Source organism: Oncorhynchus kisutch, linkage group LG17 (assembly GCF_002021735.2).
Source record: "Oncorhynchus kisutch isolate 150728-3 linkage group LG17, Okis_V2, whole genome shotgun sequence".
In the NCBI taxonomy this organism is placed as follows: domain Eukaryota; kingdom Metazoa; phylum Chordata; class Actinopteri; order Salmoniformes; family Salmonidae; genus Oncorhynchus; species Oncorhynchus kisutch.
The window spans coordinates 52199297-52212882 of record NC_034190.2 but is presented as its reverse complement, the minus strand read 5'-3'; the positions used below and the strand labels follow the sequence as shown (position 1 = coordinate 52212882).

Sequence of the window (13586 nt, the reverse complement as noted above, 5' to 3'; positions counted from 1 at the left end):
TACACTTCTCCATTTATACACAAACGTACCCTCGCTTGCAAAATCAGTATTTTATTATGGTCCTTTTGGATGTACAGGTCAGAATGTGAATCTGATGTATCTATGTATCTGTTATCGGTAAAAATGTGAATCGTGATATGAAATCAGTTTGTTCTTGATTTACAGGTGAACACTTTTATATGTTAGTGGTTGCCTTGAACAGGCAATTGCTAGTTATTATTTATGACTATGCCCTGAGATGTGTAATCAAGGTCTGAAAAGTGGAAATGTGTCATATTTACTGCACTCTCTCTGTCTTGTCCTGTCAAAAATACCTTGCCTGAGGTCCTTTTCTGAGAGCTAGCAGGTTTGTGGATGTGAGATTGTGATTGAGAGAGACGAGGCAGACACTTTACAGACTTAAAACAAAATATGGGGCTAATGTTCATATTGTGTGTGGGGGGGGGGTCATTTTCTCTCTCTGGGAGAAAAGGAATGTGCAAAAACACCCCCCTCATATGGAATTACAGTTAAATAGTTTTAGTATACTTTTGAATTTGGAAAGCACATACACATGCATTAACTTCCATGGATCTGGTCCAGACTGAGGTTTGCTCATATCAAACAGTCTCATGCTTACCCATGCACACCAGATAAAGGCATGTTGTCCTTTAGAAAAGTAACTTTGGATATAAATAACTGGATAACCCTTGCTAGGGAAAGCCTGGTTCACACAGAACGACAACTGCTGGGTCTGCGGCAAAACGGATAAATAGCAGTGGAACAAGAAAAACACAATAGAGATGTTTAGAAACCAAATGCTCCTGTATAGACCATATTTAGCTTGATGTCAATGGAATGTTAGATCCATTGTTTTGATAAGATATCAGAGTCGTACTGTTTCATGTAGAGGATAGATTCATTAGACAGATCACATCCACAAGATATAATCAAAGATACATTTAATTGCAGAGTATTTTTTATTTTTTTAACACAATGTAAAATTGTACATGCTTGCTGTAACATCCCACTGGGCACACAATTTCATTTCAACGTGGACATTTGGGTAATATTTGGTAGAAACGTTGATCAATGCGATTTCAACCTTTATTCACCCACTCAATAAATCAGAAGTCCATAAGTTTGTTGGCTAACTTATTGAGTGATGATCTGACATTATTTCAAAGGTACAAATTAATTATATTTCATACAATGTTTGTCTATGTTGAAAATTAATTAAAATGTTGAACTAATCCTATGGTTGAAATTCCACCCTCAAAACAACAGTTTACAATGATGAGCCCAGTGGGATAGAGTATACTGTATGTAGCCAACACAACAAAACAATTGTTTACCCTTTCACTAAGTTTGATTGACAAATAATTGCTAAGTATATATTTTTCTTTCAAATGCTGCAAAACGTATAGCCATTCCAGCCGTGCACACATCTTCATGATAAAAGAGTCTAGAGGCAAAAGAGTCCTGGGTTGTGCTATGTTGTAGCACCATCTGCTGCTGAACAAAGAAGGTGATGATAGGTTCTGTAGATACTGTAGACCAGGACAGGTCAACCCTCCTGGAGGGCTTTTTCTCCAGCCTTGTTAAAAAAAATACCTGATTCAGTAATAGGTCCTAGTGACTTCCTTTCCCAGTAGTTTTTCATTCACTGAAGGGGTGGTTATGTTCAAGGTTCCTCTGGACGAAATAAGGAGTAGGGTGCCAGCCATTTCACATGATGATCCCTAAAAAGATGGTTCATATTATTACAATATCATTTTAAAAACATGTCTGTGTTAATGGGTGGGTTAAGCTGTGTTTTATTAACAGGGTTAACAATAGCACCCTCACTTGTTGAGTTGGAATGAAGCTGCAAAACTAAGAATGAATCAAGAGAGCACATCCAGACCATAGGTCTGTCTACCTGTGGTATTTTTGTCCCTTTCTCCTTTGATATTCCATTTCATCCACTGTCCAGACGGCCCCCTTGCCTCCCTCCACTCGCACAAAACACTTGTGGAGGCTAAGATTGTGACGGACAGCGTTCTGTGGCGGCAAATGAATACAGCTTGTGTAAGGAGTTCAGGAGCTAATATTGCTCAAGACTCAAATATAGGACTCATATGAAAGCGAGCATAATGATCCAAGGAGAAGCCTAACCTTCCATGTGGCCGTGTTGTGTCGGAAGTAGAAGAACATGGTGGTGAACCAGTTGTAGATGTCATTCAGGGAGCGCTGCTTGTCTGGAGACTCCAGTATAGACTGCAGACAGACATGGTGGACATTCACAATATGCTTGTGCAATTGAAACAACTCACATGGGGTCTAGACATAGATTGAGGTCTTGCTACACATGTAGTCCAAAACAACAGATGTTATATTAATGTCACACTTGTCGCTGTCTTGCAGTCCAACAAGGATGCATGAACTACCGAGCAAACTGTATGCTCCTCAGCCACTCAGCCAGACTCTCGACAGTCTACCTTTTCCTTTTCTCAAGTGCTCCTTTTACACAAGTGTTCAGAGAGACTCTTACTGTTTAAATCAGACAACTCACCCATCTTATCATGCAGGCGTAGGTGTACAGTGGCCTAATGTTGTTGTATTTGTAACACTCAACACTCGGGATAAGATCTGTAGGACGGCCAACGAAAGCAAACATACCAGGTCTTGAGTTTGGATCAGATTTCACAGCAACACGAAAGACAACATCACCAAAACAGACAAGCAAAACACTTGTAGGAATGCACTCAGAGTGGCATTCAGAATCAAAATGGAGTGGAACTCCCTCAGGCTTAAGAAGAGCGGGAGGGGCGGGGCAGTATTACCTGGCCGTAGGTGGTGGGGAGCAGCAGAGGGCCAATACTCGTGCTGCACCAGCTCCTCTGGCTCTTTAGTGGTGCAGCGTGACACTCCACCTCGGTTCTGGGGCAGGCCTAGTGACAGGCTGTGCCTGTAGGGCCAGTCTGAAGCTGCCTTCTGACAGGGAGAGAGACCATGACCCAACAACACAGACATTCAACAAGGACAAGTTGAGGTACATAGAAATTGTCTTAAAAAGTGCAGGATAATGGACAATGGCCGGTTACTATAGTCACTTGAGGGAATTATTCAAAAGAGAAGTTACCAAGACAGTTGATTTGTGTCCAGATAGGTGCAGATGTAGTTGCATTGCGAAGAGTTTCTGTTTTTCCACAGTCAGCTAAAAAAGAGAGAAGATTCATTGAGGTTCATTAAGGGCCACATTTTCACTTAGCTGGACTTGGAGCTTTTACAACCTTTCCCGGGTTCTCCGTGTTCACTAGTTGGAGTTTTTCTGTAAAACTATATAATATGTAGAACTACAGGAACAAACCTGGGTCTCCATGTATTGCACCATGTCTTGTTGTACCTTCCACTGTGCAATGCTTCTGTCTCCATGGCCATGGTCAGAGTGGAGGTGTCTGGAAACACCATAAAGAGCATCACTGTCATGACTATAAACAACAGCGCCACAACTGTATCACAATGACTAATGAAATATACTGGTGCTCATTACTTACTTCAAAAAACTGGGGAATTCTTCAAATACTGCATCGCAGCCAGGCCAGCAGCAGAGTCCGTTGAGAAACAGAGCACTGGACCCCTCTAGGGTTGGGTGACCTGCCCTGCAGAATGAGGGGAGGAATATTACAAACTTAGGACTGAACGCAATCAATCAAACCAACCTGGCATTGTTTATGCAGTTTCTGTTCATGGCACAAGCTCAGATGCACGTACATGCACACAGACGCACACACACACGCGGAACTCACTCATGTTGCCTGGTGATGATGGAGCTCTGCTTAGGACTGGCTGTCCTCGGGGGAGAGGGGTGACGAATTGGCCCAGGAGAGTGCTCAGAGTGTGGGGGAGAGGACTGTCCACGGCTCCCTGTGTCCACCTCCACCTTGCACAGTGAGATGGGCTGAGCTGAACTGGCCTCTGTTAGAGTGCATGGTGCTGGAGAAGCAGAAGGTAGAGAAAAATTGATCTTTATGAAGAAAGACCTAGATACACTTTCCATGAGCCTCCTTTGAATAATGCACAGTATAATGGCTGTATAGCATTGTATGCAACATATGGAATGACTCCATCCTTTTAAAGCCGCTAGTGTTTCCATTCAAAAGTGTGACTGTACACACACATTATAGGGTGAGGGAAAAATGAAAATGTTTTGACAATGATTTAATGGTCCAGTTGTGAATGCTGTCCAAGCGGACAGAACTATGGGGTTAGTTATAGATTCTATATATCCATTATACACTTGAGGGTCATGGACAGTGTTTCTACTGTAGGTCTTTCTCCATAAAGAGCTGTTTTATTGAGAGCAATAATAATGGCGTCTTTTAGTAAGCACTGACACAGCCATGGTCCGTGGAACAAAGCCTACGGGGAAATGAATGGAGTTTTATATGTCTGTGGTAAACACAGGATTAGATCTTATACGTTTTGTTCTATGAGATAATCTTCATCAGCTAACGTTACTTGTTGTGCATTTTGAAGCATTGACTGTATGTAAATGAAAAAAAGCACATGAAGGCTTCATAATTCATAAATGTCATGTCAACTGACTGATATTATCGCATATAACCAAACGTATAAGATCTCCTAAGCCTGTGTTAACCTCAGACCTTGTTTGTTTGTTCCAAGTTTGTTCCAAAACCCTATTCTTTCCCCATTCATTTCCCCAAAGGAATGGCTGAACGAACCAGATTTAACTCATTTCTGTTTTTTAGGACTACAAGCTGGCTTTATATCTTCTCCTAAGACATACTACATTTGCACACACTACATAGATTTTTCTATTGTGCTATTGACTGTACGTTTGTTTATCCCATGTGTAACTCTGTGTTGTTGTTTGTGTCGCACTGCTATGCTTTATCTCGGCCAGGTCGCAGTTGTAAATGAGAACTTGTTCTCAACTGGCCTACCTGGTTGAAATAAAGGTGAAATAAATAAATCAAAATAAAAAACGTGTATGCAAGGGGGCTGCAGAAAGCGTACCCTGCGGTCGCACGTGGGCAGCCTGGACACCCTGGCGTAGAACAGAGGGTCTGTGCTGGCTCAACTGGGGACACAGAGACACCCGTTGCAGGAGTGGTCTCCCCTCCTCCTCACTGGAACACTGGGGAGGACACGCAACAAGGCACTTACAGTATCCCTTTTCACCAGCAGGGAGTTCTCCGAGCAAATACAAGCAACTTTCTTGTGCTAATGTCAGTGAAACTGAAACAATAATGTATGGGTTTACATGTATCTCAAGCCAGAATACGGCATCGAAACGCTTTATAATAGGAGGTATAAGAAGGAATATCATACCTGCCGTAACAATATGCTTTGGAGCTGAGACGAGGCCATAAGTGAAACTCCAGGTCTAATCATCAATGGTAAGCCCATCTATGAATAATGGACATTTATTTACATCATTCCTCTCACTATAAGGACAACAGATATTCCATGTAATGAAAGTATAAATATTTCCTCCAAGCTAGAATCCTTAGTTGCAACATTAATGTTTGGACTTAACAATTACCCTTGAAGAAAACGTATTAAGGCCTGATAAGCTGAGTTCAACAAAGTAAATGTAAACAACCACTGTATAGCCTCAAAACATGGTTGAAACTGTCATTTTGATATCATGGATGGCCAGTCCTTGCATCCATAGCGTAGTCTATGAATTTGAGAGTAGTTCCATGTCTTTAGGCCCATCCCTCAGCTTTTTATTGATACAGAGGCTGGCTGTGGCTTTGTTATTTTTTATGGATTCTAGCTTTAATAGTCTTAAATTAGTATTATTATACAAAAAAATTGTAGACCAAAAAATAAATTAAAAGCAAACGGTATGAAACCAATTGATGTACACTTTAGCTTGAGCTCTTAACTTTCAATTCATGTTTATTTTAGTATTCATTATGTATTATTATTTTTCTTTGTAAATCTGGCTCAAATTTGGCTTGAAACCACAGTAACAGTTCAACCAGTACCTGCGTAACAGAGGTATGAGCACAGAGCTGAGGTGAGGCAGAATCTTTGGGCTGGGTACGTGCGTCTGGCTCCTCTCCCTGTTCACCCCGCCGCTCTCGCTGCTGCTGATGTCGCCCACTCTTCAACCTCTCACTCTCAGTCTGTGGCATCCCTGGGCCTGGTGCAGAAGAGCAGAAATGGAGGGTTAATGCTAAGTGCATGTTACCCCTAGGAATGCAGGGGTGGTGGTGGATAAAGGTTGACTCTTACGCTGCAAATGTGTAGACAACATAAACAATCGTAAATAAACACACATCGCAATAGATCATCTCCACACAGGGCACCAATTATGTAGGTATGTTCCTATTTGTAAGGTTATGTTGTATTCAGTCCAGCATATTGTTCAATGTATGACATTAAAACAACATATTGCTACAATATAATATAATAAGAGAGAGAGAGAGGGGGAGAGAGAGAGGGGGAGAGAGAGAGAGAGAGAGAAAAAGTGAGGGGGGATACAAATTTGCTCTTTGGTAAATGTTAGACAACTACAGGTTTGGAGGCATATTATCTTTGTTCCTTTATCAGACATAATGAAAGGGAGAGGAGTTCAAACACAGTCTGGGCTGAGAGATTTTGTGGTTGTGCACAGGTGCAACCTTTGACTACACAGACAGTGGAGGGTACAGAGATTAAGCTGATAGCAGCAGGTATCTCAAAAATATAGCACAGGAAAGAGGGAAGGGGAGAGGGTGCTCCAATTATTTTCTCCCCTCGTACCCCTGGTACTGGTACTGATACTGTTTCAGTGGTCTTCACCTTGTATTTAGATGGAAATAATGTGGTATCAATGGCTACGTTATTGTGCTTAGTATACTTGACTGAACTACTTGGTACCAAAAATCTGTTAAAACTCCGCAAAAAAACAAACGTGTAATTATATCATGTCATTTTTAGGTAAATGTGTAAATTATCTGGTCATTTCTGTACTGTAAAATAAAGTGCTACCCAAGAGCTTCTAAAGGCAACCTCATAGAACTCTATACCTCAAATGTTTAAAAGTCTATGGGTGACCACTGTGTACATTTGCAAATGCACGCTCTTACCCAGGAAGAGGAAACAGGAATTCAGTAGAAAGAGAAAGTACTGAAGCTCTTTGTGGCTTCTCACTTTTATCTCCACTTCACTAGCAAAACCAAACATTTCTTCTTTACAGAAAGCTCAGATCAAAGCAAAGTATTTGTTGTAATGCAAAGTGACAATTGAATCATGTCACATAAAACAGGCATTAAATGAATAACCACATATTTTGGATTTGGAATTGAGAGCTACAGTACACGTTTATGTCGCACAGGTTTGTAGGGTGTGATTTGACGAATGGATATGCTACAATGACATTACAAGTCGAAAATTGTGATATATTAACACTTCTTCCAACACTTCTCTCAACTGAGGACAATTACGTTCAGCTTTTACTATAGTCTAGGACTGGGTTTGATTATCAAAATGCCTTATTTACAATCAACTACATATGGAAAGTTATTCCTTCTGTATCATATTGAAACTTTTTTCTCAGTGAGTTTTCTTATTACTCACTATGCTTCCATATCTAAAATATCTGTCTGATCTTGGCATTTTGGAAGGAACCTGTGGGTGATATTGATTTGTAGATTCGGTTTCTTTGACCTATAACACTACAGTAGGAGAGGAAGGAATTTATAAGCAGAGTAATCATTATTTTTTATCTTTGATCCACAAAGGACAGTATTAAACAGAATATGATTTTTTCCCCCCAATATTATATTATGTTTAATTTATAATATGTTTTCTTCTAATTCAACTTTTCTTTTTGAATGAGAAGAAAAACATTTATAAAAATATATTAGAGTAAATACTATACTGTAGTGGTGACTTAGAGACAGCTACATTGACATTTATGTCCAAAATTATTGAATTCATCTAAATGGCAAAATAAGCATGAAGACTAACTTTCAATATGATGGTCATATAATACCAGTCCTACAGACAATAAAATAAAATACTACAAAGTTACTACTACTACTAATACTACTATTACAAAGTTAGGATGTTTCTTGAACATTTATGTCCAACTTCTGTATTTCCAAAGGGTGAACTCAGCTCCATCATTCATTGAATCAGTTGGCTCATTCATCACAAAACCCACTGATATTGCCAACTACTTTAATCGTTTTTTTACTGGCAAGATTAGCCAATTTAGGCATGACATGCCAAAAACAAACCCTGAACCTACACATCCATTAATAAATTACCAAATTATGAAATACAAGCATTGTAATTTTGAATTCCGTAAAGGGAGTGTGGAAGAGGTGAAAAAATAATTGTTTAACTTCTCAAATGTAACATTTCATTCTGTGATAAGAGTCACTGACTCAAAGCCACAAGAAGGTAGAACATATTTCAAACGTTGCTTGTAAGGGGGCGGTAGTTGCAGAAATGTTGGGTCTGACAACTTGGATGGAAAATTACTGAGTATGATAGCGGACTATATTGACACTCCTATTTGCCATTTGTTCAATCTAGGCCGACAGGAAAGTGTGTGCCCTCAGGCCTGGAGGGAAGCAAAAGTCATTCCGCTACCCAAGAATAGCAAAGCACCCTTTACTGGCTCAAACAGCTGACCAATCAGCCTGCTACCAATCCTTAGTAAACTTTTGGAAAAAATAGGGTTGACCAGATGCAATGCTATTACAGAGTAAACAAATCAACAATTGACTTTCAGCATACTTATAGGGAAGGGCACTCAACATATACGGACGGCACTTACACAAATCACTGATGATTGGCTGAAATAAATTGATAATAAGAAGCTTGTGGTTGCTGTTTTGTGTTCTTTAATGGAAGCCTCTCCAACATAATCCAGGTAGAGTTGGGTATTCCCCAGGTCAGTTGTCTAGGCTCCTTATGTTTTTCAATCTTTACCAATGACCTGCCACTGGCACTGAGTAAAGCCTGTGAGTCTATGTATGCTGATGGCTCAACATTATAAACGTCAGCTACCACAGCAAGTAAAATCACTTAACAAAAAGCTGCAGTCAGTTTTATAATGGCCTGTGCTATCTGCGATCCTTGAGATGTCCCTACCCCATTATAAATGGTTATGGTAAGGGTTAAGGTTAGAGTTAAAGTTAGGATTAGGATTAGGGTAAGGATAGTGGTTAAGGTTAGGGTTAGGAATGTCCCAAAGATCCCAGCACTGACAAGTAAAAAGCTAGAACTAAATATTTAAAAAAAACTATAAGCATTGTATTTGGGCCAACATTCACAAAACCCTGAACCTCAACTAAATATTCTAATGAATAATGTGAAAATTTAGCAAGTTTAGGAGACTAAACTGCTTGGTGTAACCTTGGATTGTTAACTGTCATGGTTAAAACACATTGATGTAACAGTAGCTAAGATGGGGAGAGGTTGTCTGCCCATAATAAAGTGCTGCTCTGCTTTCTTGACATTCCTATCAACAAAACAAGTCCTACAGGCCCTAGTTTAATCGCACCTGGACTACTGCCCAGTCATATAGTCAAGTGCCACAAAGAGGGACATCGGCAAATTACAGTTGACCTAGAACAGAGCAGCACAGTTGGCCCTTAAGTGTACATGGAGAACTAACATCAATGGCATGCATGTCAATCTCTGTTGTCTCAAAGTAGAGGAGAGACTGACTGCATCACTACTTGTCTTTGCGAGAGGTATTGACATGTTGAAAGCACAGAGATGTCTGTTCAAACTAGCACACAGCTCAGAAACCCACGCATACCCCACACAACATGTCACAAGGGGTCTTTTCACAGTTCCCAAGTCCAGAACAGACTTTGGGAAACGCACAGTACTACACAGAGCCATGATTACATGGAACTCTATTCCACATCAAGTAACTCATGCAAGCAGTAAAATCTGATTTAAAAAAAAACAAATGAAACCACTTTATGGAACAAGGTGGACTGTAAAGAGACACACACACGCATACGCACACACGCTAGCGCACTCACTCTACACACACGTACATTGTAATATTGTTGTATGGTGGTATTATACATGTTGTATTGTAGATATGTAGTGGTGTAATACTGTTATATGATGTACTGTTTTATTTTTTGTTTTTAGTGTAATGTAAGTGCCATTATGTGTTTCGACCCCAGGAAGAGTAGCTGCTGCCTTGGCAACAGCTAATCGGGATCCCTAATAGTAGAATAGATCCCTAATAGTACAAATACAATTAAATACAAATAAAAAGCAATTGAGATAGAACTACTACTCATGATTACTAATGTCACATTAATGTGCAGCGTAAATCCAGCTACAACAACACCCTACAATCATGTCACACTGACTCGGAGCTTCCATTTATAACTATGTATCACTATTGGCTTTCGCCAGAATTTGACCTACATGTATTATTCTATAAACTACAATACAAAAAAAATATGCTTGTATTAATCTGTTCATCCTAATCTGATCTTTAAATTAGGTTAACTGAATCAAAACCTAATCTACCTGGAATATTTTGGTGATTTGCAGATTAAATGCATGTTGTGATTGTAGTGTAAGCCTCAATACTTACATTTTTATATTGACAAAAAAATATTCATAGAGAGAAAATGCTTTCTGGTTTTCTCACAGATCAAAAGTAACACAATTGAAAGACCAAAGTATAACAGTGTAATTCCTGTAAAGTGATTCATCGTCTTTGACATTGTGGTACCGAAAATATTACCATATTCCATCATTTGCTTTTTTTGTGGTAACAAAGTACAGATATTGACTACCGTCAGAAAAATCTGAATGTATGATCATTTTGATGACACAGCAACATGTGATGATACCGGTACACATACTTGACATAAATTTTAAAAAATCCCAGTATCCTTTAATGATAAAAGACAAGACAAGCCCACAGATTCGTCACAAATGACCTTTTTGCACCATGAGACTTCAATCCACCAACAGTCCATCATGTTATGAATATCAGGTCTTGGGTCTAAACCCAAATCATTTTAAGAATTACATTCACAATGAGATTGTACATTTTTTTTTAGTAACGCATAGATATTTCAGAGTTTCAATTATTACATTTTTTTCACCAATTATTTCTTTGAATATCGTGAGTTCAAATTAATCTACCCTAACCGTGATAGATATCATACCAAAGTCGTTTCAATTTTGTGAATGAATGTGCTCAGTGTTAGAAGTGTCGACTGGGTTGTCATTGAATAATCCATTCAATGAGAAGTTAAAAGTTATCTTGAACATAATGCTTAAAAAATGTGTAGAAGAAAGATTGGATTGTTTTCGCCTATATGATTAGTGATGCTTTAAATACTTACTTTTGCACCTGTTAACACCTTTTAACAGGTTCCTCACTAAAGCAGTCATTACAAACAAAGTTATTTTCTTAGTTGTGTTTACTTAATATTAAGACCTATCATTCCCCTTTCACCCTTTTGCTATATGCCTACAATCTGTGTTACCCAACTGATATACAGCATCGATACTTTGTACGCTTTTAGAAGTAAGGTACATGATCATTAGACTACACTATAAAATAGCTCATACACCACAGCTACAAACAATCCACCATTACGGATGACACCAAACCAGATTACACCATGGTCTTGAGTTTTGCGTACTGTACGTACCTCTTGGGGACACGCACCCCAATTTGAGAGACACTTGTCCACTGAATGATCTCCCTTCTGATACACAGAATGGTTGCCAACTCTAGCTGAAAGCAAAGAAGTGCATTCCTAAAATGTAAAGGTCACACGTTAAAACAGACAGTTTTTCTCACCTTACACCTTCCGTATCTCCTGCTCGCTTTCTGTCTTCCTGTTCTTAAGAGGATGAGATGCTAGAAAATGAAGAAAAAAAAGCTAACAAATGTCAGAGAGAGGGGGTAGTATTCCACAAGTGATGATTGAAGTTTATTATGTTTAAAAGAACACAGACTACCAGCAATATTCACTGTAACGGGGAAACAGGTTATGGCAAGAGCAAAGAAATGTTGAAAAGGAAATGTTTATTAAAATATGTTTATAAATACAAAAATGTTTACGAAAAGTATATTTCTTTGATGCTATAAAACAATTATATTTGATTTCAGCATTAATTATTCATTTGTTAGGCAAGTAAGACCAAAACCTATCAGCGTGTTTTGTCTAAGGTACAAATAAATGTTAACATTAATCTCCTCCAATAGTATCTTATTTTTGCTTTTCCAACACATCGTATTCAGGTAACTTTCACAATAGCTACATTTAAAAAAATCTTGATACAGACTAAACACAATCATGCGGCCTTGTATAATTTCACTGTGTGTCAACACAATGGACAGCCATGATGAGTAGAATTGTTCAAATAACGTTGCGTAATCACAATAACATGCTCAAATAAAGAGAAATCACTCGGATTACAGAGAGGATGAATAACGCAGAATCACGATCCCCTTCATTCAACACTCACCTGAAAATGTCACAAGCAACGTGTGAGAGAGGGAACAGATGCGTGAAATGTGTGTTTGCCAGAATCCAGTCTGTATTTATACCTGGAAGATACAGTAGGAAAAAAAGTTTACGCCTGCCATCGAAATGGAAATGTCCTACATCACTGTAACAGGTTTCACACAAATAAGCGTAAATGACTTACCCTACCCTCAATAGTAGGAAGAACAACCTATTTCAGAACAAATAAATGCTACAAGCCACAATGGCAGTGCACAGAAATTTTTGTTTTGTGATTGTTGATTATGTGATCCACCGTATTGTACTGAATTAGTGTAAATCAAATTAATCTGGGTTGTCTGTGTTAGCCCGGTGGTCTGAAACCTAGGCATTAGCTTGGGGAGCTTTCGCAAGTCTTCAGGACCTCGTCTCCCTCTCCACAATGACCCCAGCAGCTAATAGGCATCAACTGAATGACTGGCACCGATGGGACCGTCTCGGTTGCAGCCCTGGTCGTCTGCGCACCACAAAATTGTGTTGGCTCACTGAGCTAAACCCTAAGCTTTGGAAGCTAGCGCAAGTCTTTAGGTTTCCGACAAAGTTACTCAACATGCAAGCATGGCTCATTGAACCACCTCTGTTACAAAGGCAATGCCCCACCATGACTCTGAGGGGCCTAAACAGTCCGCAGTGATATCAGCAGGCTCTAAACCCTACAATTACCCAACACATTCTCCAAACCACATTGTTAAATAACTTTCCATGGCTAAAATACTCTTCTAGCTCTCCTTCTACCCCTGTTTAAGTCTTTGACTGGCTATGCTGAGGAGTACGATTTCTCATGTGTACCAAGACACATTTAGTTGAAACTTGTCTTCTCGTGTGAACGCAACACACAATCTGAGGGAAAACAATGAAATTATGCACTTTCTCGCCGACCTCAGTCTGCGGAGGAACAGAGCAAGGACACAGACTGCTCCATCTTTTACCACATATTCTGTCACTCCTGACCACACATACTGTAAGGATAGTTGCTGACAAGACATTCAAAAAGTCATATGTTGTCCATTTGCATCCTTACATCTTTGGATGTAATTCATCATGAAATGTAATTTTTGTTGTTGTCTGTGATTAAACTTTTCCTTGTGT

The 13586-nt window shown here is 39.3% G+C and overlaps 1 protein-coding gene across 4 annotated transcripts; it reads right to left on the bottom strand.

Moving 5' to 3' along the window:
• Nucleotides 1-924: 924 nt before the first annotated feature.
• LOC109907879 (forkhead box protein P1-B) lies at nt 925-13258 on the bottom strand. 4 transcript variants are annotated; one of them, XM_020506145.2, is made up of 15 exons: nt 12643-13258; nt 12460-12541; nt 11789-11848; nt 5982-6139; nt 5317-5394; nt 5002-5122; nt 3771-3957; nt 3519-3623; nt 3332-3419; nt 3104-3178; nt 2805-2952; nt 2534-2610; nt 2137-2238; nt 1901-2022; nt 925-1721 (listed from the first exon to the last, which is right to left on the bottom strand). In XM_020506145.2, the coding sequence occupies exons 4-15, from the start codon at nt 6129-6131 to the stop codon at nt 1664-1666; spliced, it is 1311 nt and encodes a 436-aa protein (XP_020361734.1). In that variant the 5' UTR covers nt 6132-6139; nt 11789-11848; nt 12460-12541; nt 12643-13258; the 3' UTR covers nt 925-1663. The 4 variants fall into 4 exon arrangements, with proteins under 4 accessions (XP_020361734.1, XP_020361732.1, XP_020361733.1 ...); XM_020506143.2 differs by having other exon boundaries at nt 2805-2955; nt 12643-13104; XM_020506144.2 differs by lacking the exons at nt 12460-12541; nt 12643-13258 and having other exon boundaries at nt 2805-2955; nt 11637-11805.
• Nucleotides 13259-13586: the final 328 nt, after the last annotated feature.

What these genes read in the sequence shown, in the direction of transcription:
- LOC109907879 (XM_020506143.2), bottom strand. Translation starts at nt 6,131, where the DNA reads ATGCCACAGACTGAGAGTGAGAGGTTGAAGAGTGGGCGACATCAGCAG. An exon ending in TGCAATACATGGAGACCCAG is followed by an intron (nt 3,179 to 3,331) that starts GTTTGTTCCTGT and finishes TCTCTTTTTTAG; the next exon opens with CTGACTGTGGAAAAACAGAA. An exon ending in ACAACACGGCCACATGGAAG is followed by an intron (nt 2,023 to 2,136) that starts GTTAGGCTTCTC and finishes TTGCCGCCACAG; the next exon opens with AACGCTGTCCGTCACAATCT.